General features: G+C 43.9%; 2 protein-coding genes and 1 long non-coding RNA gene across 5 annotated transcripts in view; 1 reads left to right on the forward strand and 2 right to left on the reverse strand.

Moving 5' to 3' along the window:
- shroom1 (shroom family member 1) overlaps positions 1 to 1,418 on the reverse strand; it is a 15,439-nt gene extending 14,021 nt beyond the window's left edge. The window contains exon 1 of one of the 2 annotated variants that reach the window (XM_061299410.1): positions 1,239 to 1,418. The gene's annotated coding sequence lies outside the window, so the exon portion shown is untranslated. Of the gene's footprint in view, positions 1 to 1,219 lie in introns of both variants that reach the window. The other variant, XM_061299411.1, reaches the window with a different exon arrangement.
- On the forward strand, positions 658 to 3,390 carry LOC133168130 (uncharacterized). Its single transcript, XR_009718152.1, has 2 exons — positions 658 to 729; positions 1,391 to 3,390. It is a non-coding gene; the product is annotated as an uncharacterized LOC133168130 (long non-coding RNA).
- aff4 (AF4/FMR2 family, member 4) lies at positions 2,188 to 23,390 on the reverse strand. Of its 2 annotated transcripts, none has more exons than XM_061299415.1 (21): positions 23,053 to 23,390; positions 14,194 to 14,323; positions 10,537 to 11,319; positions 10,125 to 10,163; positions 9,884 to 9,970; positions 9,566 to 9,593; positions 9,404 to 9,467; positions 9,197 to 9,289; positions 8,905 to 9,049; positions 8,012 to 8,771; positions 7,759 to 7,910; positions 7,570 to 7,655; positions 7,107 to 7,341; positions 6,802 to 6,899; positions 6,613 to 6,676; positions 6,403 to 6,539; positions 6,248 to 6,319; positions 5,920 to 6,013; positions 5,764 to 5,807; positions 5,421 to 5,647; positions 2,188 to 5,094 (listed from the first exon to the last, which is right to left on the reverse strand). In XM_061299415.1, the coding sequence occupies exons 2-21, from the start codon at positions 14,317 to 14,319 to the stop codon at positions 4,967 to 4,969; spliced, it is 3,462 nt and encodes a 1,153-aa protein (XP_061155399.1). In that variant the 5' UTR covers positions 14,320 to 14,323; positions 23,053 to 23,390; the 3' UTR covers positions 2,188 to 4,966. The 2 variants fall into 2 exon arrangements, with proteins under 2 accessions (XP_061155399.1, XP_061155398.1); XM_061299414.1 differs by lacking the exon at positions 23,053 to 23,390 and adding an exon at positions 17,440 to 18,641.
- Between the last annotated feature and the right edge of the window lie 387 nt (positions 23,391 to 23,777).

Consider the following 23,777-nt stretch of genomic DNA (forward strand, 5'->3'; position numbering starts at 1 on the left):
TTGACGTTACTGTAGGTTCTAACTAGTCGAGGTAGGATATATTAAATTAGCTAGACAGCTTGGTAATCTTCTGGTTGTTGTGCCATGTTAGCTAGTTCTGTTTGCAATAGACACATTGGACATGATTATCTTTTCTAACCAACTTTTTTTTTTTTGCACTTTGGCTTTAACAACTGTTTGTGGATTGCAGACAACCTCCTTGCAAGTTTCACCTGAGCAGACCTATGCAGATCTCAGGTCAGCTCAGGTCAGCGTTAGGAGTTAGCACCCCGCAGTGATAAGAGAACAGTGAGGACCAGTGTGCTCGTCCCCACTCCCACCGTTAGGGACCAGGCGCTGCATGAGTGCTTACGTTTCAGGACCCGGGACAAAACACCAGTGTCCGCTTTCCCGAGGCATTCATGCCTTTTGTTCCAGCTTTTAATAAAACATAGTCCACCGTCATTAGGTTGAAAGGCCTCCCCAGTGCATAATTCAGAACCATGGATCCGTTTGAAACAAGTAGAGCTGAGTTCAAGGGACACTGGCAAACAATACAATCTCTTACGTACTGTTGGAAATAGGGAGTGGTAATTATGTCCCTAAAGGTTAAATCATCAACACCTATGTAAGACAAAGGACTAATTATGTCGGAATGGGGAACCATTTTTCTTATGGGGACATTTCAGCTACTCTAAATTAGGTCAATTATAGCGTATAACTGTGAGATCATATTTCTATGGGTGTAAGGTAAGTCAAAAATCTCAGCTTGATTTTAAAGTTACAGTTCAAATCATTAGGTACAATGAGTGATCATATAAAACGGATTTAGTGCAGTTTAAAATTACTCATACAAAGTACAATAGCAGGAAATTCATCAATAACTAAAAGCTTCCCAAAATAAAGAACACTTCATTCAATATTTACAAGATATCAGATTATACATTTCTTTTCATTGTTGATTAACACTGACTTAAATGCATGGTGTTTTAGTAAACACATTAAACCCAAATAAAATGTAAATGTCAATGTGATGCATTCAATGACCAGTTAGGTCAGTGAGTGTTACGCGAACGGTTATTTAACAAGCTCGTGAAATCAACATCTAAAAGCATACAGAACATGTGCAAATACAATTCTGAAGTGATGCATTTATGTCGCAAAATATTTTCCACGTCGGGTAGGGACAAAGGCAACAGTTGGACAGGTTGACAACCGAAACTGAGGACGGCAAACACACCTGCGGCCCCTTCACGTACCTGCTCCTCCGCGTTCGCCGTTTTCACCTCGTATTCCCTCGTCGTCTTCTGCGGCGTTTCTTCTACAAATACAACAAAATTCACTTTTGCATGCAGATTAAGTGGCCCACTGTCGAACAGTAAGTCAGAATAAGCTTTCTCCTCTTCCTTAGAGTTACCTTGTTCCCTGGAGGAGGAGTGCAAGCGGATGAAGAGTAATGGAACGCGGGGCTGGCCAATCGGAGCAGGGAGAAGGCGGGGTTTGGGTAAAAAGGGGTGCTCCCATTGGTCAAAGCGGACGCTACTGTCAAACGAGGACTTTCTCCTCTCTGCTGGCGAGTTTTGTGAATGACGTCAACAAGTTGACCCCTTAAAAAACCACAACAAACAAGGCCTTCACGCACTGGTGGCATAACACATTAGACATATCTATTCCAAAGAGAAAAAGCTTGCATGTCTTTTGATCTAGAAACAGAATATATACATATTTCCCCGAGATAAGCTGCACACAAAAAAAAAATCTGCTAAAATATGGAGATGATTGTTCAATACAGGTATATGATTTTATTCCATGTACTCTCATCTGCTAATGAGTTAATTCTATCAGGACAGTGCAACGTGGATTGAAAAGCAACAGCTAATCATTCCTAAGAGGCTCTGTGCAGGTATCGACCGCATGCCTTTTGTTTGGGCTATCGTATTTCTCAATCGGCCTCTCACTTTGGACCATCATAACACTGTCAATAATTATCTTCACAAGAGGGTGCAAAATGTTCCATGCAGAACCACTGACATTAAAATAATAGCAAATGAGGTCTTTGTGTTCATCACAGACAGAGATTTTCTTAAATGAAAACAAATATCAAGTGATGATGATTAAGTGTTTTGAAAACTGTTTAAGGACCCCTAATTGAATCAATTTACACTTCCATTTTTTTAAAATATTATTTTCAAAGCCATCACACCTCAGTCATATACATATATATTTTATTCTCAATACGACAAAAATACAAAGAATATTCAGAACAGACTCTCATTAGTCACACAATTAATACTCACTTCACAAGAATGCTCTTTAAATTACATGACCTAAAAGTTTGAAGCTCAAACGCCACAAGTACCTTTCAATCGTATTGCATCCATTGCATAATAGCATCTATTTCATCTTTAAAACTAAGCCAATTTAGACTATGGTACATAGTGTAGGCTGCTTGTTGAGGCTTGTCAAAGTATACAAGACTGTATATAAACTGCTACAGTTTTTGAGAAACCTTTTTTTTCTTAAAAGACTCATGTGACCAATTGTTCATATAAAGGGTAGGAAATACTTTCAGATTGACGGAAGACTGTACATCGAATCCCCGTTAGGATGGACAATGACAGGACAAAAATCCAGGGGAGACAAAATGATGACATGGTGGTGAAGACACAAGCACGTAAAAGACTAGAGCAGAGGTGGGGAATCTGCGTGCCGCCGTGCAATTTTAAAAATGCTCTTAGTATATAATAAACATTTGTTTGTTACCATTCTCCCCCCAAATTTAGTGAAATGAGCTTGATACAAAAAGTGTCCCCACCCCTGGACTGTTAAGAGACTTGGGTGCCATCTGTACAGTTCCAAAGAACAAGTAAGGGAACGAGAGAAAAGGGGAAAATGTGCATAAAAGGATCTCACAAATATATTTACAACGATACGTTCGATAAAAATTCTTCCTGTAGTAGAAATGCAACCTTAGAGAAAAATCCTATGTACACTTTGTACATTTAAATAGAAACATGCAAATGTTAACATCTTCCTATCGAGAAAAAAAACATACCCTGGATTCATTAATATTAATTACTACTTACAATGAAATCTCATCATTAACAACCACATCCCCTGATACATTTACATCTTGTTGCATCACATGTTAGAAGCGAAAAAAAAAGGGGATCAGAAAAAATAAATTAAAAAAAGGTTACAAACGACCCTTCAGCGTACACATTTGTTCTTACAAATTGTACCAGTGTATGAACACATTGGCTGGCCTGGCAATCTAAAAAAAAAAAAAAAAAGATAACTCACAGAGGATTTTCCTACGAGAAAAAAGTGGCCTCCAGCTTTAGGTACAGATTGGCACAAACCATCTGTTTTTTGTTTGTTTTTCTTTTGTTATAAAATATATACACAAATGTACTAAAACCAGAAAACTACATTGCAAAAAAAGGCATTGGACATTTGAGTTTTTGGAAGGAAAAAAAAGCCTGTGTATAATATTTTTAAAAAGTCTCCTTACATCCTTTTCATATACAGTATAAAAAAAAAATCTGCATAGATTGAAAAATAATTTTTTTTTTCTTTTGCAAATTGAAATTAAAACAAAAACAGTCCGGCCATTGAGTCGGTAAAGGATGACAACGATGGGAAGAAGGGAAAAAAAAAAAAGCTACTCTGAAGCTGAAAAATAAGTTGGAAAGCACAACTAGACGGAAGTAATATTGTTTTTATTCAATTGGCGCAGACATTTTCTAACATTGCCCCTTGCACACTGCGCTGTTTATCAAATATAATGCTCAATCCTCCCTTGTATTATTTGTAGACATTATTTTCTAATTTTGTCTCAACAAGTTCAGTGACACTTGTTAAAAGGATGGACACCTTACATTGCATTCTATTGTCAAAACCTGTCAAATAGTTTTAAAAGCCATTTATTAGAAAGGAGGAATCCATCTGCATATATAAATAAATTCTACATATTTGAAATATATACTCTGCATTCTGCTCTAAATGCAAAACTGCTAATCCGCTTCTCTTCTTTCTTTCTTTCTTTGTCAGATGCCAGATTGGTGTGTCTGTCCCACCAGGACGTGCCTTTGATAAACCTTAATGTAATAACTGCATTGTCTTCATGGACACCACTTCAAACACTCCCTGCTGTGACTCATAAAAATACACTCTGAGCAAACAATACTGTATGGAAGTGACTTTCCTCGAGGATATTTCGCAACGGCTACGGAGAATGACTTCCTTGGCTACTGGTGTCGTTTTAAGAAGACTGGCGGACTAAAAAGGCCATTGACACTGATGAGGTTTGCACAATTGGATAGCAAATGTCTTTTGTCTACCAAGCCGATGCAGGGAAGCTTAGTTTGAAGCTCAAAACCTTAAAAACACAAAACAGCAATCGCCCTAAAATTTAAAAAAAGGTGAGAAACGTAGCAAAAATAGAAACGAAGAGAGCGGAGCCGACTGCTTGTTTTCCTGTAGCTCACATTGAAGGCACAAAAAACAAAGAGAAAACCTTCATTTTAAAAAATTTAAAGCACCTTTGGTGTTTCGTGCGAGGTACTTTGGTGGGGTCGAAACTATTTGAAAAAAAAACAAGAATAAAAGCCAAAGTAGCCTAGTATTCGCGGGGGAATAAATAAATAAATCGCTGAGCGCTTCAGGGACAAATAGATTAGAAAAATAATCAAAACCATGTTTCATCTATTTGTACTATCTAGATATGTGAAGAACTTGGTGTGTTGCTTTTCCCCCGGGATGGTTTCGGTTTGCTCAGTTTTTGGCGAGCTGGTGCAGATAGAAAAAAACACGCACACACACACTCGGCGATATGCTTGACAAGTTCATCGTCACCTGCGTGTGTGTGATCAGAGGTGGACTGTGTGCGTAGCGCTGAGGTGTGGCTGTGTGTGAGTGGGTGGGTGGGTGGGAGAGCAGCGTGCAGGGATAGAGAGAGGGTGGGGTTCAAAAGCCAGAATCCTCGTTAGGGAACCAGCTTAGCGTCCAGTCGCAGCCAGTGCAGGCCCTGTCGGGTGTAACGCACCAGGTCGGTCATGCTGCTCGTGTTGAAAATGAGAGGACCCATCACTTTGTCCAACTCCTGGAAGAAGTCTGAGGAAGAACAAGGAAGAGGGTAAAGCCACAAGCACAATAACAAGGATTGCATTTTTTGTTGTTTTTTTAACTTATTCTTCTTTAATTGCCAAAAAACTCACGGTTCTAATCAGGCCAAAGGCTTGAGTCATATAAAACTATTGCTTTGGCGCCATCTTGTGGCATCTTAGTGCCAAGGACCCCAAAGTGAGGGGAGGAGCTTCATTTTACCAGGCCTGAGCCTTGTCTAATACAAGCCCCCAATTATGGAATCAGCTGTCTCGGAGGATGTTACTTCATTTGTTTCTATTTGAAAAAAACAAAAACAAATGGTGGCTGCTTACCTTTCTGCTCCTTGGCCAGCTGCTCCGCCTGGTCCCACACCTCAGTGGCATACAGAAAGTTGGAGGTGACCTGCACATAGCTGGCAGCCATCTGGTGGATGCGCTGAGGTATCGTTACCGAGGAGCCGGCGGCGCTGCTGCTGCTGCTGCTGCTGACGGACGAGTAGCCACCCGCCGTGCCCGGCGACAGCTTTGGCGACACTGGCGAAGGCATGCCCGCTGCCTTGCTGCATATGAAGAAAAAGACAAATACATACATCATAGGATTAGGTCACATGTACCAGCTGTTTTTTTTTTTCTTTTCTAACTTGAATGCAACTGCGTCGACGTGAGATGGACTTACTTCCCCATTCCAGGAGAGGGAGCCTGGGTGTTACTCAGAGAGTTCTGCTCGGGGTGGGGGGGGGGGGGGGGAGGAAGAACAACAATTACACACAAGGAACAGGAAACTACATTCGTTCTGCGGATTTACTGTTAATCGGTAAGAGGCGAGAAGTACCTTTAGTTGCTCTGTAAGTGTTTTGGAGTATTTAAGAGCGCTGTCTTTCCTCAGTTTGAATAAGCGCAAGTGGAGCAGAGATTGACATCGTAGACTGGGAAGAAAAGGAGATCAATGTTCAGGATAAAAAAAGAAAGCAACACAATAATTATGCTGGAATGATTCTGCAAGGGCACATAATATGGAAATTTGATTGCAGGATTGTTGCTAAACATAATTACAGTCCCCGCCCACCCATAACGTGTGAAATGGAGTAACTCTTTAATTATCTGCCTGTCTTGGAGCGAGCCTTCTCCTATTTAGTATGAAACAACGTCAGAATACTCACCAAAGAACAGCTACCCTCTTGTCTGCTGGAGTGGCATCAGGGGCCATGTAGCTTTTTAACTTCATGGTGTACCTGAGTGCCCAACCAAAAACACCTATTACCTCATAGGACACACAATGTCAACGTCAATACCAAAATGTTGACTTTGGCCTTACTTGATAAGTTCCACTGTTTCAGCATACATGGGAAAAGGAGACTTGGCCTCCTGGGCGCTCTTTTCGAGGGCGTTGCCGCACTCGATGAACGACACCACGGCGTCCAGGTAGTAAATGGCCTTCTCGAAACGATCCAGCTAGAAATGAAAGAGAATACAAAAAAGTCAAGCGCGCGGTTGCATATAGCTATATTTTTTTTTTTTCTCTTACCAGTGCGTCGGCATTATGTTTAAGTTTCTTGGCCTCTTGCAAATAATGATCTGCTGAATGGGCCCTGAAACAAAAATAGATGCACATGAACACATTTAAGTTTTCAAACGCGTCTCTTGAAGTACTTCAGCATCAAGGATAACCTCTTCAGTAGCATGTCCAACAACTAAATCAATATCATTTTCTCACCTGTCCTCAAACGGCAGCTTGGATCTTTGCGACTTGGAGCCGTCGCTGGAGAGCGGCGGCACGGCCAGCTGGTTATCGCAGCCCTTTGAGGATTTCTCCTGTGGGAGGCAGCAAGAGAGAGGATCAAGTTGGAGGGGAGACGTTTGAAGCCACGGATAAAATGGAGTGACGAGAGGGGGCGGGCTGGGCTGTGTGGACAGTTGCCACAAAAATATCTTTGAGTCATTTGATATTCAAATCCCCTCAAGATGCAGAGTATTAGCCACTAAGCTCGAAAGGTCACACAGATGATGGCTTGCGCCCACCTTGCCGTCTCGAGTACTGCGTCCCTTGTCCTCGCCTTTTCTGTGCTTGGAGGCGGAGGTGCTCCTAGTGCTGTGGCCTCCTTCCTTGCCGCTGCCCGCCCCGCTGGATAGCGACGTGGAAGACTGGCTGACCGTCCTCTTCCGACTGGGGTGCTCGGCTTTCGCCGTCCGCTGGAGGCCCGCCATGGACGGCGAGGGCACCGGATCCTCCTTCTTCTCCAAAGACCGCTTTGACCTGATGGGATAAAAAATTCATTTATGATAGGAATGGGAAACCTGCAAAAGCACAATGCAGTTCCAAAAGATGCAGCAGCCCCAAGACCAAGAAAAAACACCCAACCCTCATTATTGTTTTTTATTCCGTGACTTTATGATGAGTACCAGTTTATCGGGTTCACATTCAAACTAATTGCGAAAGCCTCTTTAAAAATGAAATAGCTCAGCTTCCATTAAAAACACGTACTCTTTACTGCTGCTTTTATGATGCGATTGAGACTTTTCCTCCAGCTTGCACCTCTTGCCGTCTGTCTTGGCTCCCTCATCGTCGTTCTAGGAAAAGAAAAGAAAAGAAAGACATGAAGATCGCTCGCTAAAGACGACAAATAATAAACCACAACAGAGCTCAAGTAGAACAGTTGACAAAGTTCCAAACCTTGTGCTTCCTCTTGGCCTTGATTGAGCTCTTTTCTGAGCTTTGCTTGCTGAAGTCTTTGCTGTCTCTGTCTTGGGAGTCATCCCGCTCCACTTTGATCTCTGCGGGCTCTTTGTACGGCCGTCCGGGGATCCTCGAAAGCAAGCTGAGATCTATAAAGGATGACGAAAACATGTTTCAATTCACTTCTTGAGCGAAATAGAGAATGTGGATTTGGGAGTCTTTGAATAAGTGTCAGTACATTTCAACGGACCTATTTTGACAATCAGAACTTGCGGAGGTTGCCTTGAGGTGTAGCGCTCCTCGGGGTCGCTGAGTGGCGACAGCAGCTCCTTCTCCTCCATGGGCGAGAACACGCACACGGGTGTCCTGATGCTTTCCGTGTACTTTGGCGTCTGCGAGGACGACGGGATGCTGTCGTTGCCTTCCGAGTCCGACGACGAGGAGTCCGTGTCGACAAACTCGCGGGACTTCTCGCGAGTGGACTTGGAGCTGGTTTTGGCCTTGCGCTTGTCAGCTGCGGCGGCAGCGGCGGCGGCGGCGGCCGCCGCGCTGGGCCGCGGCGAGGATTTGGGTTCCTTTTTGATGCTGGGCTTGCGAGAACCCTTTGTGGCCGCTTTGGGTCGATGAGGGGGGATCTCGGGCGCTGGCTCGCTTTCCACCCTCAGACCTCCTTTGGGCTCCTCCACCACCGGGGGCTTTTCAGACTTTTTCGGTTGCTTTTTCCCCACGGGCCTCCGGTTCCCCGTGCTGCTCTCACTCTGGGCTGGAGATTTCTGCCGGCCACGGCCACTCTCGCCGCCCTTTTGTGCCGCCCGAAGGTCCCGACTTGGGGCCGGAGCCGAGGAATCTTTGGACCCCCCTCCTTGGCTACTGTAGCCCCGCCCTGAGCTGTTATCTCTGCCCTCTTTTTTGCTCTTGGTTTGAACATTGTTGTTATCCTGTGGCGACGGTGGGGCTACCTTCTTGAACCAGTTGTCCAGCTGCCACTTGTTGGCCATTGGTTGCTCGGGCTGTAACAAGGAATACGTCAACATGAGCGACTCGTAGTGATGTGTAGGTTAGTGACGGACTTATGTACAAATTCAGGTTGCGTGGTCAAATTGGGGACCACTTGTATTCCCATTCAATTTCCTCGGTCATTACCTCAGGAGAAGCAGGCCGCAGGGGCTCGTTGGCCTCGCTGTCAGTCGTGCTGCTCTCGCTCTCACTGTCCGAACCCGAGCTGCTCTCGGAGCCACTGTGGCTACTCGAATCGTCTCTCGACTGCTCGGCTCCTTCACTGTTATGGCTGCCATGGGGTTCACGAAAAAAAAGACTTTTTATTGTGGCTCAAACACATGAGCTGAGTTCAGACGTTAAATAAGTCATAAAAGTGCTGATTTAATATCGTATTCGAGTGATTGTGAGATGTGATGTTGCGCCACAGGGCTCGAACCTCGCTGATGTGTTTCGTGAGGCATTCTTGGCGGAGTCCTGCTCGCCGTCGCTGTCCTCGCTGCTGCTGAGTTTGAGGTCATCCTCCAGCATACTAATGTAGAAGAACGATATGCTTTACAAGGAGGGCTCAGGTTAGGGTGCACGCCGAATACACGCGTAGGTCAAACTGAGAATGGGGGCGAAGGAGCAAAGAGTGGGTACATACGTTGGCTGATCATCACAAGCTTTCGACTGGTGGCTGCTTGAGCTTTTGGAAGAACTGCCGCGCTCTGTAGGGTAGAACGAGTCATCTTTATAAGCAAGCTATGGATTTGTCAAGATAAAACCCCAACTTAAAGTGAATGAATTGTGTGTTATTATTACTCACTCTGTCCACTTGAGAAAGAGTGAGAATCCTGTGGGTGGGAAAAAAACAAAACATTCTGTCTTATTTTTTTATGGCCTTTTGAACAAGTCCTTCATCCTTTGCCATTTTTTCCGTCAAATCTGTGAACGTTCACTCGAGCGCCAAGTGTTTCAAACTTGTCTTATCAATCTAATGTGCTTGTTGCAGAGCAGCCAGAGGTTGTGCCTGCATGTGTTTTTTCAAACAAGACAGACCCCAAAGCATAAAAATGATTTAACCGTATCCAAGTTAATCGAGACACATTGAATAAAAGTCAGCTGCGGGGCAATGCCGACCGACCTTGGTGGGGAACGGAAACTTGGAGGGCTCTGTCTTGCAGGGGGTGTGGATTGCTGTCAATGGAGGGGGCCAGGACTGAGTCATTTCCTGACAGAGAGAAAACACACACACACACGCATACAGAGAGGGAAAAATGTGCAAATGAGCCATATGGTGTGTGCATTGCGAAACTTTTCTCTTCAACTGCCAAGACTCTAGGTCTGTCCTCCCAATAGAAAAAAAATAACATGTATGTACTTACCTTTAGAATCTCATCAACACAGTTGGAATCCCCAGATCCCTACAGTCAGAAACACAAACAAGCTCAAAGGTTAACTTTGAGTCATAAATGGCGGCAAACACGACGAGCTAAGGTAATAACGCGGATAAAGTATTTCCAAAGTAACTGGACTGAACGTAAGCGAGGACGAGCGCATTGCAGAGTTGACTGGGGCGCTACATCAAAACGTCGAGAGCATCTCAAATAGTCTCGACACTTTCGTTGATCTGAAACTCCGTAGGTGCTCCTCTTTATGTTAGCAACTGACTTCAGATGACCTCAGTTCGCTGTTTAATGTGCGTGGGAGTAATATAATGAATGATATTAGTGAGGGGGGGAAACGGCGGTATGGCATTCTATTTGAGGAAATATGACAATATGCGTCGCGGCGTACCTCTACAGGCTGCGAGGGGATCTTGAGTTTGGTGAGCGAGGCCTTGCCATTGGGCTTCATCTCCCCCATGGTGCTGCTGTGCGACTGTCCGCTGTAGCTTTCCGCTTGCGAGCTCTTGGCTTCCGTTGTCTCCTGTCCGTCCATAGGCCTAACATAGGCCGTGGGCTTTTGGAGCATGGAGCCCGGTTTAGACATGAGCGACGGTGGGAAAGCCTGACTCGAGTGCTGTCCGCTGGGGAAAGAGGTGTGGACCCGAGAGGGCGAGTCCCAGTTGGCCTCTCGGTCTCGCGGCGACTTGGACCGGTAGGGCTCCTTGCTGTGATGCTGCTCGGCGGCTAAGGAGCTCCGCGAGTGGCTGTTGCCGCCGGAAGAACCGAGAGAGCCCTTGGCTGGACTGGACGTGTGCGACTTGGAGTGCTCTGAGCCGCCGCTGTGTTTACTTGACTTCTTTTCGCTGTGTCTTTGGCTACCGCTGCCGCCGCCGCTACTGCCGCCGCCCCGCTGACTACTGTGACCGCCTTGCAGCGCGGAGCGTTTCTGAGACTGGGATGAGGAGCCAGCCGCGGCCGGGCCCACGGGAGTCCACTTACTGCTCTGACTGCTGCCACTTCCTCGCTGGTTCTCGCCAAACAAAGGCGCGCCAGATTTCTCCTCGGAGGAAGACGAGCTGTTGGAGGGCTTGGCGTTGAGCTTCGGAAGTGCCTCGCCAATTGGTTCTTTCATCTCGTCGTAATTGCCCAGCATGCTCTGAATACGGCTGGACAGTTTATCTTCTTTGCTGGACTGGAGTAGGAGACCCAAAAAAAATAGGAAAGGAAGAAGTGGGGCAGAGGACGGTGGTGGAGAAAACAAGGAGAAGAGAGTATTTAGTCAGCATGGACTTGATCCCCACTAAAAGGACTACAAACTCAAATCTGACGTGATGGAATTTTAGAGCGAAGCAATTTGGACCAGCTCCAATTTGACATTACAGCTTTGATGCTGCATAAACATTTTGAAATACAATTATTTTGTTCATACTGTATAACTCATACAACCAATGAGGTCAGCAATGTCAACTTTGCTACGTGACCCATCATTAAAATCAAGGAAAGCACGTAGAAAAAGTTCACAGGAAATTGCACAATGACTAGTCTTCTCTGAATTGCTTGCGAGTTTTGCGGGAAACCACACCGCACTGAATGCATCAGTTGGACTCACCAACGAAGAACAGCACAACAAGTTTTCACTTCCGGTCAAAGTACTCAAAATGCGTCGACGTTGTCTCCTCAGCCACATAGCGACAACGCAGCATCAGCAGCAAAGCAAATAGCTACGCCTTTACTCGAGGAACTTTAGTGGATAAAGTGTATTTGTCAGAGTAGTTCCATTTTCTAGTTTTGTCGAGTGTATCGATCAAAGCCAGATGTAAAAGCTTCCACTGTGGCCAAAGGTTACCGCCAACCTGCTAACAGCTAGCATGCCACCGTTTAGGGGCCAGTATCCAGTTTCACATCCAGCCTCAGACCACAATTTTGTTCGACAGATTTACACAGAGGAAACACAAGCAGCTATCTGAGGCAGGAAATCGCTCGCTCGCTCGCTCGCTCGCTCGGTCATAACATTGACTTGACTACCCCCTGCTAGCGTGAACTTCTTTAGGGCCTTAAGAATGATTTTCAAATGATACGCGACAAACCATGAGGGAGTCGTTTTCAGACTTTGGAGAGTGTAGTTGTTAAAGTGATTTTTTTTTTTCATCCAAGCCTGCCCAATTAAGTCCATCTTTCGTACAACAAAAAACAACACTTAAATCAGCCCTGATTCAAATGACCGGAAACCATCTTTATTTGCGTCGTGCACAGCCAGATTTCGGGACCAAAACATGAATGTGAAATTATGCAACAAACTTGATACAAACGAAAAATGAAACAAATACGGATAATGGAGATGAACCCTAGATGTCCAATTTCTTCATTCTCTTTCAAGTTTGATTTGATCACAGCCGTCTGCTGTTGTACATGTGTTAAGGCCTCAGAGGCGGTGATGTGCACACGTCTTTAAATGCACCACAGCACACTTCCACTTAGTGGAGCATGACATGGAGAGAGAGAGAGAGGGAGGAAAAGAAAAAAAAAAAAGTCATGCAGCAACGCTTACGTAAGACGCAGACAAGCAGGAGACCAGAGAAACCGAAACAGTTGGCCGTCTCAAACATGTCGATTTGTGTTTAGCATGTCATTGCTGTCTCACTAGCGAAGGCTAAAGATGTCAACTGCGGCAATGTTTCCCCCCCCCCTTTTACTTTCTCGGGGGTTCAAACACTCAGCTGTCACTCACCTCTGGTGGCCTTTCACATTCCTCACCGTTGCCCGAACGACTCGCTCGAGCTCTGGGGCGGGGGGGAGCTACTTAGCGTCGCACAAATCCGGTTAGTGGCAAAGATTAGATCAATGCGGGAAGCGCAAATCTTCTTTAGTGTCGTGCGGCCCGGGCCGGAGCAGGCTGGCCCGCATCTATGGCTCGAGGAGGTCATGGGATGAGGAAGTGTGTTGTGTTTCACTCTACTGTTTCACGAGCGGGCCGCCTAACCTGGGGTGTTAAGTCCAAAGAATGTTTTGTATTGGAAGCTGACAAGCTGGCAGGAAGTGTAGCATACCACCTCTTGGGTTATAGCCCCCCTTGGGGGGCACCCCGCAGATTTTCAATACAAATCAAGTTGTGAGCTGTTTTGGAAATGCCCTCCCGCTGGTCCACCGCTCTGGTTCTAGCTTTTAAATGTTCCCCTCAGCCATGTTTATTTTTGCTTATTGTAAGAACGAGCGCTTCTGTCTCACCGTAAGCACATGACTGAAGGAGTCGTCGTTACAGGTAGCATTACTTGGCAGAAATTCCCGAACTCACCAATTGCTATGCTACTAGTCAACCGATTCTGGTTTTGACGGTCAGTGTTGGGCAATATTGTTTACTATGGGCTTCGGGGTGTATTATGTCTGGAGACTTAGCACCGCATAGCTCAGATGGTACTTTGATGTCTTTAGGACTGTTGTGTGCCTCGTGGCTTTTATTATATGATGCAAATATGAAAGTGTCTGGAAAATCATATACAAATGACATGGCTGTATTTGCCTTTAAAAGTGCACCATTGGCAGTATGGATCATTCATTCGAATCAAATATTTTCATGGACTGTTTGATCTGGCCAGTTGCTATATGTAGCAAACACACTGCGGACACTTCAAGTCCCACAATGCACCCCTTCAGTGCACTGTTAGGTGGGGCAGGGCACGAAAGTGTACTGGGACTGGAACCAAACAATTGCGTGGCGCATATCCGAAAAACAACTATTTACGTTTGTAGTCATAACGATGGACAATTTAGAGTTGATAAACCGACAGTACAATAGCAATTATAATTGTATGACGCACAAAATAAAAGTTAGAGGGATGTGCCAAATTTTTGTGACACCTACTCGCTGATTCCATGGCGTCATTTTTAGAGCCTCTTAATTACAAGTCAATCATGTCATGTCAGTTGTTGAAACGCGTCCCACAAAAGAATAACAGAAACTCTGAGCAGAGTCGTGAGATAAATGTTGCATGTCGAGTAGAAATAAGCTTTTCCGCCCTTGTGTCATCTTTGTGAACTGGACGAACAAGTGTAAATCGAATGATCTTACCACTTTGTAAGGTTCGGGGAAAAGGGGAGAATTTGCTGTAAACGCTTCGCCTCCTCCCTGCTGGATTTCTTGATTTCTCCTTTCTCTTTCTTTCATTCGGAGCACATTCCGGTCCTCACGGTTCATGTTGCTGGAAGCACAAACGACACAAGTCGGTAAACGTGATCATGCTGTGGATTCGAGCGCTTGTGTTCTGAAACTTTTAAATGCAGTAACATTTACGGCAAAGTCAATAAAGGACAGTAGGCTAATGCTGCACGAGCATCAGCAGTGACAATCGAAAGTAGTCTCTAATAAGCTTAGGCTCGGCTAGACACTGCAGTAGCCTACATTGACTGCAAACAAGTCCCTTGACTAGTTTGGAGACCGCTGAAAGCTACTAGACGCCATTTTGGAACGTTAAAAGGGAGGGGGGGGGGGGGGGGATCAATGGTAGCCATTGTTTTGCGCTTACGAATTAACCGAGTATTTTTACCAACGTAAAGACAACTTTCCCTGACAATTCAAACAGGGTCACAAAACCCACAAAGGACCTTAATTAGTGCCGCGTCCGTGTTAGCAAAGTGGCGTCGCAAGCACATTTTCCAAACCGTTTGGGTTCAAGCTAATTTGCAAAGCAGCGCTCGATTGACGTAACAATGGCAGATACTGTCGCTTATGCCAAACTAGAAAAATCCCTTTGCCAAATAAATGGAGTGACAACAAACATGTGCAGATGTCACGAGCGTCGGACCATAGCGTGCGTAATCCAAACAGAAGGGACGCGGGGGCTTAAAGTACTACAGTGTGTTTGCACGTGTCAATTTGGAGCGGCGAGAAGTCAAGGAGCTGTTACAAGAAGCTCAATGCTCATCCACGAGCTTGTCCAAGCGTCAGCTCTGAAACAAGACAAGCACAACGTCAAGCCAGGCGTGTCACCTCTCGGTTTTAATCCTCGCTGCCTTCAGCTCAGCCAAGAGCAACAAAGATTTGACGTCTGTTGACAGAGAGCACTCGGGCGACCGCCTCCTCATTATTAACGCGGCAAGCTGGGATTACTTGAATTGCTGCTGTCGAGAGGATGGGAAGCAGATGGGTTTTCCAGTCGTTTCAAGAGAGGAAGTCAATAGGTCTGACATTTAACATGTCCTAAAAGAAACCCGATTGACTTTTGAATGAGTCAGACAAATGACCGGTCACAGAAAAATATAGCTTGACTTCTTATGTGCGTGTTCATCCGTAAGATTGGCGATTTCACAATTCAATACTTTTAACGTCACTAAATGAGTCATTTGCGCTCGGCAGTCCACAGATTTACTATCTCCAAATAGTCTTCATGCAAACAAAGCCCATAATAACCACCGGGATGTGTTTGTCACACCTAATTAGCGGTGCTTTTATCGGTGTAAACGGGAATGAGTTGAGCTACCCCGAGATGCACATAATCAACACACCACAGTTATCTCTCACTAATGGGCATGACTATATTTTCTTGTACTTGTGCACCACAAGAGTCTTTTATACATATCCGAACTGTGCCTACGATTTTACTGCGCACTATTTCGAAGTGCACTTCGGGTGACATCACCGCCAAGGGAATGAAACTCCGCCGTAATTTAGGTATTCCCTGTGTAAAGTGTCCTGTAACCTTCTGGTTTCAGCGACTACTTGACGTTTTAGTTGGAAACGAAGTTTTCGAGTGACTGATTCACTCCTTCAATGCAGTCGTAAAATATCTGCTGCCCAGAGCGTTCTTCTAAATTTGAGGTACTGGCAGTGCTTGTTTTATGTGAAATAGAGCACATGGTTCTACTTGACGAAAGCAAAACGAGGCACAACGTAATTAGCCCAAGTGAGTCATTTAAGATGAACGTTTCTGCGTAATTTAATATATAACTCTGGCATTACGGACTCCCTGGAAGCAATAACACAAGGCAAAAACTGTGGTTAACTAAAAAATGCGGGAACGTTAATGCCACTTCTTTGCATGTTGGCTTGCAACAACAACAAAAAATGACACTGTGACAGGTCAGGCTGTGCAAACAGCACATGGCACGATAAGAGGCGGAACAAAATGGACGCCGCCAGTGTCGAATCCAATGAGAATGACGAAAGAAAGATGAAAGGCATATATTATGAAAGAAATACACTTTCACTGATGCAACAGTAAGCTAAGCCCCACCCACCTTCTGCTTTAAACAAATAGAAGATAAAGAAAAACAAGGAAAAATGGAACTGCTGTTGGCTTCCTTCTCGACTGCACCGCCGAAGCTGCCGTGAGTACGCCGATGCTTCGTGTAGCTGTGAATAAGCCTGTCAAAGTCACATTTAAGGCTCAATGTGGCAAACGTCCCAAAGCAACAATCCTTTGTAAACACTGCTCATGTCCATTGGGCAAGCTGCTCTGTATGGAAGGTTTTAATAGTTGAATTTAGTGAACTAATTAAAGTTAAAAGTTGCTACAATACTGCTGCAGGTAATACATGGATTTAATAAAAAGAGGTGCCGGAATTTGCTTATGATTCAGCGTTATAGCTTTGATATGAGCGACTTTCTGTACGCTTATAAAGCCAGTCAAACCGCAGCTCTGTTGAAGAATGTTTTCACGGCAATAATAAAACTTGAGTTTGTAAGCCAATTGACCGCTAGATTTGTTATTGTTGGAAGGTGTGATTGTGAATGTGAGGCGCCCTGCGATCAGTTTGGGGTGTACCCCGCCGCCTCACGCTCTAAGATTGCTGGGACGAGTGGCGTGTGTGTCAACACGTGCAAAATGTTTGTCCATACAAGGACGCGTCATTTTTTGGATGACCTCGCCAATTTATAGACGGGCATATCTTCCAGGATGTCAGTATCATTTGAAGAGTAAATGGAGCACATCTGCCAACAAAAAAAAAAAGGAGAGGATGAGCAGAATTTGTTGAGTTGAATTCATTACATAAGTGGCCAGCTCCATTTTATTGTAATCACTCTGTGGTGTGTTGAAAAGGTCAAAGTCTGGCGAGCTGAAAAGCCAGTTCGCTCTGTTCCTAAATTAATCAGCTCATCTGTCATAGGCCAACACGCAGCATAAGAGCCAGGGCACATCTTGTACGAGAGTAAAAAAAATATTTTCCAGAGAAGAAAAAAAAAAAAGAAAAGGATGCCCAATGATGGCTATATATCAGCTCTGTGTAGGCAGCATTGGAGCACTTGAAAAAGCGTCACTTTGAAATATTCTCAAGTGACAAGAGAATGAAGCGCACATTTGAATTGAAAGTGTCTTACCCTGCTTGAAAGGCCATGGCCCGAAGCACTGAGACATCGGGAGGAGGAGAGAGTTCACCGGCGATTCACGAGTAGTCCTGTCATGGCTTGTCGGCCAGCAAAGCGTGCGTCAGCCGCCCTCTCTCCCTCCCTCCCTGCCTCGTCACTCAACGCTCCTTTACCTCTTCATCTGTATCCGCCGTCCATAAAGAACTTTTTGCATGACACTTTTACACCTTTTAGAGGTACGCCGTATTTCCTTAGAGTGGAGACAAATCTGACTTGGGATAGAGGAGGTGACTGCTCGTCTCGGGACGTACCAAAAAGGCAAACGGCGGGGGTGTTTGCGTTAGACGTGAGGCTTCGGGAGCCGGCGCAGCTTTTTGTTTGGGTGTGTGTGTGTGCAGTTTTGTGCGGTTACGCTTGTGTGTGGAGCACAAGAAGGGAAGCGAAAGAGAGAGAGAGCGATTAGGACAGCACTGGACAAACAATAGTTGAATTGGCAGAAGCAGAAAATGGATGGAGGAAAGAAAGAGGACACCTGTGCAGAGTCAGCTCACAATCCAAATTTGATGTTCCAACTATCCGAAATGTCCTAAATAACTATCCTGTTGACAAGACACTACGCCGTACTATATCGTTATTTTGCATGGTAGAGTGTGGGCAAAGCATGATAAGAATCTCAGGTGTTCTTTATGCACCGTCAACACGGCAGAGTAAAAAAAAAAAGTAAGCAATGAAAACAGGTTTTGTGACGTCAGGCCGCTCCTTTTATTATGGGACTGATGGTTTATTTGGTGTGCTTTTCCTACAAGCTGTTTTTAAACTGGAGGCCTAGCTGTAAGCGACTGAATTAATTCATAGGTCCCCTTCGGGCATTTTACTACTGTCGCATCTAATGTTATTCTAATATTGTGTTTATTATTTTTGCCACCATCAGCCTGCAATGATAATTTATTATGCAATGACAATTCATCATTGCTGAGCAATGATAATTGTTCCTTGTTCCAAGCAACACTTTGGATAATGACCAGGCTGAGAATAAAAGCCTTAATTGGGATATGGATCATTATTGCAAATTTGTTCACCTCGCACCCTGAAAATGTAACATTCCGCCTTGCGCCAAAGAAGGACATGTTATTTTACACCACAAGGCTTCTCCTCCATGTGATGTCACTCCTCCCAAGCAGGCGAGCCAACCAGGGCCGGTCTTTCCGTCAACAAGCTCCCTCCCTTCCCCGTGTCCCTCCCCCCCAACTGTGCCCCAGCACACGTGAAGCGCCGGTACAGCCTCTTAAAGGCACAGTGCGGCTATTTCGGCTGGTAACAAACGCACAATGTTTTCATCAGCTACGCTGGGGTGATGACACCAAGTGACAAATGTGTTGTCATCTCATGTCGCAACGTTTTGATCTGCATAACAACAACGACCCCCCCCCACGTCCCCCTGAAAAAGCTGAACCACAAAACACTTGTGATATTTCACTGGGAACACACTGGTAAATAAATGGAATGTTGTTAAAGATTATAAGTACACAGAAGACTTGTTTTATGGGCCCACAATATAACCCTCTGCCAAATGACGTACGACGGTACCTTGATGCATTTTACTTGTATAGCAAATCAATTTTCCCCACTGAAATGAAATTCTATTACCGTATTTTCCGGACTATAAGGCGCACCGGACTATAAAGCGCAACGCACCGGACTATAAGGCGCACCATTAATACATCATGTCAGATTTTTAATCCAAATCAAATCATTCTCCATTTTATCTTTTTTATTTCAACTTCAGACGCAACAAATTACTTTATAATCACAAAATAATGATCCATAGTCTTTTTCATAATCTTCAGTGGGCTACTTATTATATATTCTATGACACAATGCTTTGGGCCAGTTTAAATTTAGGAATTTGCTCCATATATAAGGCGCACCGGACTATAAGGCGCACTTTGGAGAAAATTTTAGGTTTTTAGGTGCGCCTTATAGTCCGGAAAATACGGTAATCCATTCAAGCCCATAAAAAAAAAATAATAATAAATAAAAATAATCACTTGAATGGAGTTTTTGGAGAGAATGTTTTTACACCTATGCTTCATATAATCTAATACGACAAAATAAATGTTCTTCCACTTATATGTGGATGACAAGGATGTTCAACTGACAACTTAATATTTAATCTGTACAGTAAATGTTTTGAAAGCCTATGAAATTTATTATAATCAAATCAAAAAGGGAAGAAGGTTACAAGAAATGATGCCGACCGTACTGGAAAGCCCTCGGAGTAAGGAAAAACTGGAAAATCTTGCCAAAATCTAGCATCTGCACACTATCAGAAATGGATGCAAATTAGTCAAGGGTACCGCATCTTTTTTTTCTTGGAAGCAACTGCGGCAACCCCCCACAGGGTAGCTCCCCCCCCCCCCCCCCCTTGCTCTATTTAAAGGTCATGCTTGGATTAAGTGGTCAGTTATTTTGAGCACATCAATTATACAGTATATGCCACGTACAGCCGTATTGAAAAAGGCATACAAGTAAATCATTTGACAATGTGTCATCTAGAACTAACTAATTGACAGATTTGTGATACTATGGATAACAAAGAACCCGAGGAGGACACTCTTAAAAAAATATATAATAATAATAATTATAAGCTACTTTAAGCAATGATCCAACTGTGTTTGTGTGTAGGTAGCTGTGTTTGCACCCCTGGCAGTGTTGAAACAAACCTGCTGAGCGTGTGCATTCTACAGGAGTGTCCGTTCAATAGCTGCGGGCCTGCCTGATATATAAACAGCTGTTTGCCGAGGAACGGGGACAAGACCACGTGCGGCCAAGACAAGAAAAACTCATTGTAAATGCAGCATGGATACGTCGCCCAGACCGACGTGATGTAATAACACTTCCTCGGGAGGGAGTCCATCTTTGAAATAGTTCAAATGTTTTGGCTGAAGGACTGCACATTTTATTCTGGCTAGATATTACGAGGAGGCAGTTTTGAATGAGCCAAATATTATTTTTGTCCACTTGGGGGTCACCCTCTGTTTGTCCTACTGTAGTATCTGTGACTGTGTGTGTATGGCTTTAAAAGGATGGCTGTTGGTTGACTATCATGGTAATTGCCGGTCCATGTAAGAATTTGCTTCTTACACGTTTGCTTTCGATTTAGCTCAGCTAAATAGTATGTAAAATTCTAATTGGCGTCAATCAAACAAATCGTAATTTGGCAAGCGCACTCAACAGATTACACACGTTTAACCCTTCTAAATGAAGATTTACCTATGTTACTAAACCTGAGCCGTTTTCTCATTCTGTACTTTAAAGGCAATTCCTACAGCGCTGCAATTGAGCGAGTTAAGTCAAAGAGGCTAACGTGTGTTTTTATTGTACAGTATCACACAACGTACATCGAAAACGCAACAATGTCGACGCAAGCTGCCACGGGTGAAATCGTGTCAGCGAGCGCTCCGATTTCAAGAGGCCTTTCTCCTCGCTATTGCACAAACGACACATTATTCCGGCAAACGCATTGTGACATGACTGCTAGTGGAACGTGACACATAAGCCTCAATTAACTTCCAAACCTTTCCAAAGAACATGAGTCACTCGAGCTTCTCCATTTTGCAAAACCATATTTGTGCGCGTGTGTTGACCTTCTTATCCAACTGTGTCAAAAGCACACAAATAGTGAAGCTGGTATCACAACTGTGAGGTAGTTTCCTATATGTATATATTGTCCTGATGTTAGTCAGAGGGGGACGTCAGCCTCGCTACAAATAGAAACACACAAAACATATGGCTTACTAGTGAAGCTATAAATACGCCGAGCCACAACAAGCACTCCGATACGAGACAATAAATAACCAATTGACACAAGCTGTTGAGGAAAGGTTGATGTGCATTTTTCTCCTAGTGCTGATATACCGTGTCATGATGTGATGCTGTGGTCTGATTAGAGCGAAATCGATTCAACTCGCAGAGAGAGATATCCTTTGTGGAAAGCCTACGTGTTTAAACTGAAAGCGGAATTTGTCAGAGGCGGAAGAAATGCTGACTTGATACGAGATTAGCGGCATTTTGACTGGAGACTTGAGAAGTCACAATAATCACGCTGTTTGGGTAAAGGTTGGAGCCGAAACAAACGACAACGACGACTTTACCCGCAGCTTCGGTTATGTAAGCATAATAAAGGCAAATGTCATTGAATATTTAGTTGAGCAAGAGAGGGGCGGGGGACAGTTAGTTATATGCCTTCCAGCTTTCATTTTACTAGCCACATAATATCACACTAAACGGTAACTTGAACTAGATAATGTAACTGATTTCATTCTGTAGTGCAACTGTCACCATAAGTGATCTTGTTTTTTTTTTAACCGGGTTACATGACAGTGGATAATGTTAGTTGTGTAAAACCCACAAGAGTTAATGAACAAAGACACCCAACCCCCTCCCCATACACACCCAACCAGGATGTGTCAACCGAGATAAACAGGTCGGCCACCCTTGTCTCTATTTGTCTTGTTGATATTGATAGGGGTGAACATTTTGAAAAATATTTTTCCCTCCTCAAAAGAAACATCATTTTAATATACAATCGCTACGATGTGGTGCTATAGAACATTTTAGGCAACAGGCTGAACACAAACGGTGCAGCTCACATGTAGACAGACAACACAACAGTACTCACAGTCATATGTTCTTTATCATATACGTAGGGTGATTATTATTAGTGCCGTACAGATGAGCTCAGAGGACAGTGGCCAAGAAAAAGCAGTACAATGCTCATTTAATTGGTTTGACAGCCAATCCATTTGAACTTGGAAAGATGTATAACTCCCTCCCTGAAAGGTCCATGTAAATGGAATTCATACAATTATTCAATGGATTAATCGATTAACAATACCCAGTAGATGCAGCTTTATCCCCCTCTCAAATTCAGCCCTGAAACTTTGTACACAATGCATTAGGACAGTCACGTTGTTAGAGTAAATAACAAAATATTTGTTTTTATGAACGCTTAGACCTACTACGTTACAGCATTTAAATGTTGGCTAGTCATTTTAGAGATGGTGTTTGCGGTCAGAAAAAATGGTTCAGAACCAGTGATTTATATCAAACAAAACAAACAGGGAGGAAAAGGTAGGGGGGAAAAAAAGTTTTGGGTGATTTGCGGCTTGTCCTACCAGGGGTCGTAAAGTATTTATTGAAAGCATTTTTTTTTTTAGGATTGTTTTTTTTTTTCCCGTAAGAGGAAATTCTGATTAAAATTGAGACGTTGAGATAGGAACTTTGATTAAAAACAAATTCTATTTTGCTCTTTTGCAATAAAAAAAAGCTAGTTAGGCAATGTAATATTGTACTATCATAGCAATATTTATTCATATCATTCAGCAATATTTAGCAGAAGCTAAGTGCTACTTGCATCCATACCTGCAGATTGGCATGAGCATAAAGCTGGCTAAGCCCCTTTCGCTGGTAGTTGGGAGGGGAGCGAAGCTAACGGCTAACAAGCTCGCCAAACATCTAACATTTCCCCAGCCACTTTTATTAACGCTCGCTACAAACGACGCACAACAACTGCGATCAGTCCATTAGTAAAACACATAGTTTGAGAACATTCGGCATCCTTACCTCTTGTCTTCTTTTTAGGCCCAAACCATTCTAGCTATTGGAAAGCTCTTTTCTTTGTCTTTTCCACTTCCAATTACACGCAAAATGGACCCAGCAAAACGCCGTAACAACTAAGACGGTGCAGCCCAACAGACGGTCCCCATCTCTTCCTCGATTAGGGTTCACATATCGGGAGAAAAACTAGTTAAAATCATTTTTCCCCCGGACGTTCGTTCATGTTTTTATTCTAGGAAAGAAGTGCCTCCTAAGGTAAGGCTGCTAGCTAAGTTCAGCAGTCAGCAGGTACCACAGACAGGAATGGATGCATGGAGGACAGCTAGCTGGTGTTGCGTTTGAGGCTGTCGGACACTTTAGTACTCTTTGCAAAACCATGTCAACATCAGCGCAAGTTGCTTTCAGTTATCACGTCCCGATCGAAATACACTTCACATGCACGCTCTGGTGATTTAGACATAAAATAAACAAGTGTAATTCGATTTAAAAGGTTAAGAATGAAGAGGTGAGCGACATAGATCGGTTGGAAAGCGGCGACGGCCACTGAGCAACGCCTCCGTTTATTTACTGATTGTGATCATTCCTATTCAAAATGCAACATATCGGTGACGTCTGCATCTCAAGTAATGACGTCTATTCAGGTCATTCTTTACGATTTTTGAAAACATACGACAGCGGGGTCATTTGAATCATATCCTGCTCGTGATGTAAAAAGAAAACCCCAGTTTTTT

This window comes from Syngnathus typhle, linkage group LG15 (genome assembly GCF_033458585.1).
Source record: "Syngnathus typhle isolate RoL2023-S1 ecotype Sweden linkage group LG15, RoL_Styp_1.0, whole genome shotgun sequence".
Classification (NCBI taxonomy): Eukaryota; Metazoa; Chordata; class Actinopteri; order Syngnathiformes; family Syngnathidae; genus Syngnathus; species Syngnathus typhle.

Coding starts and splice junctions, on each gene's coding strand:
- aff4 (XM_061299414.1), bottom strand. Junction 6,677..6,801: donor AAGCTGCCGTTTGAGGACAG/GTGAGAAAATGA, acceptor TTTTTGTTTCAG/GGCCCATTCAGCAGATCATT. Junction 6,320..6,402: donor GAAACAGTGGAACTTATCAA/GTAAGGCCAAAG, acceptor TTGGGCACTCAG/GTACACCATGAAGTTAAAAA.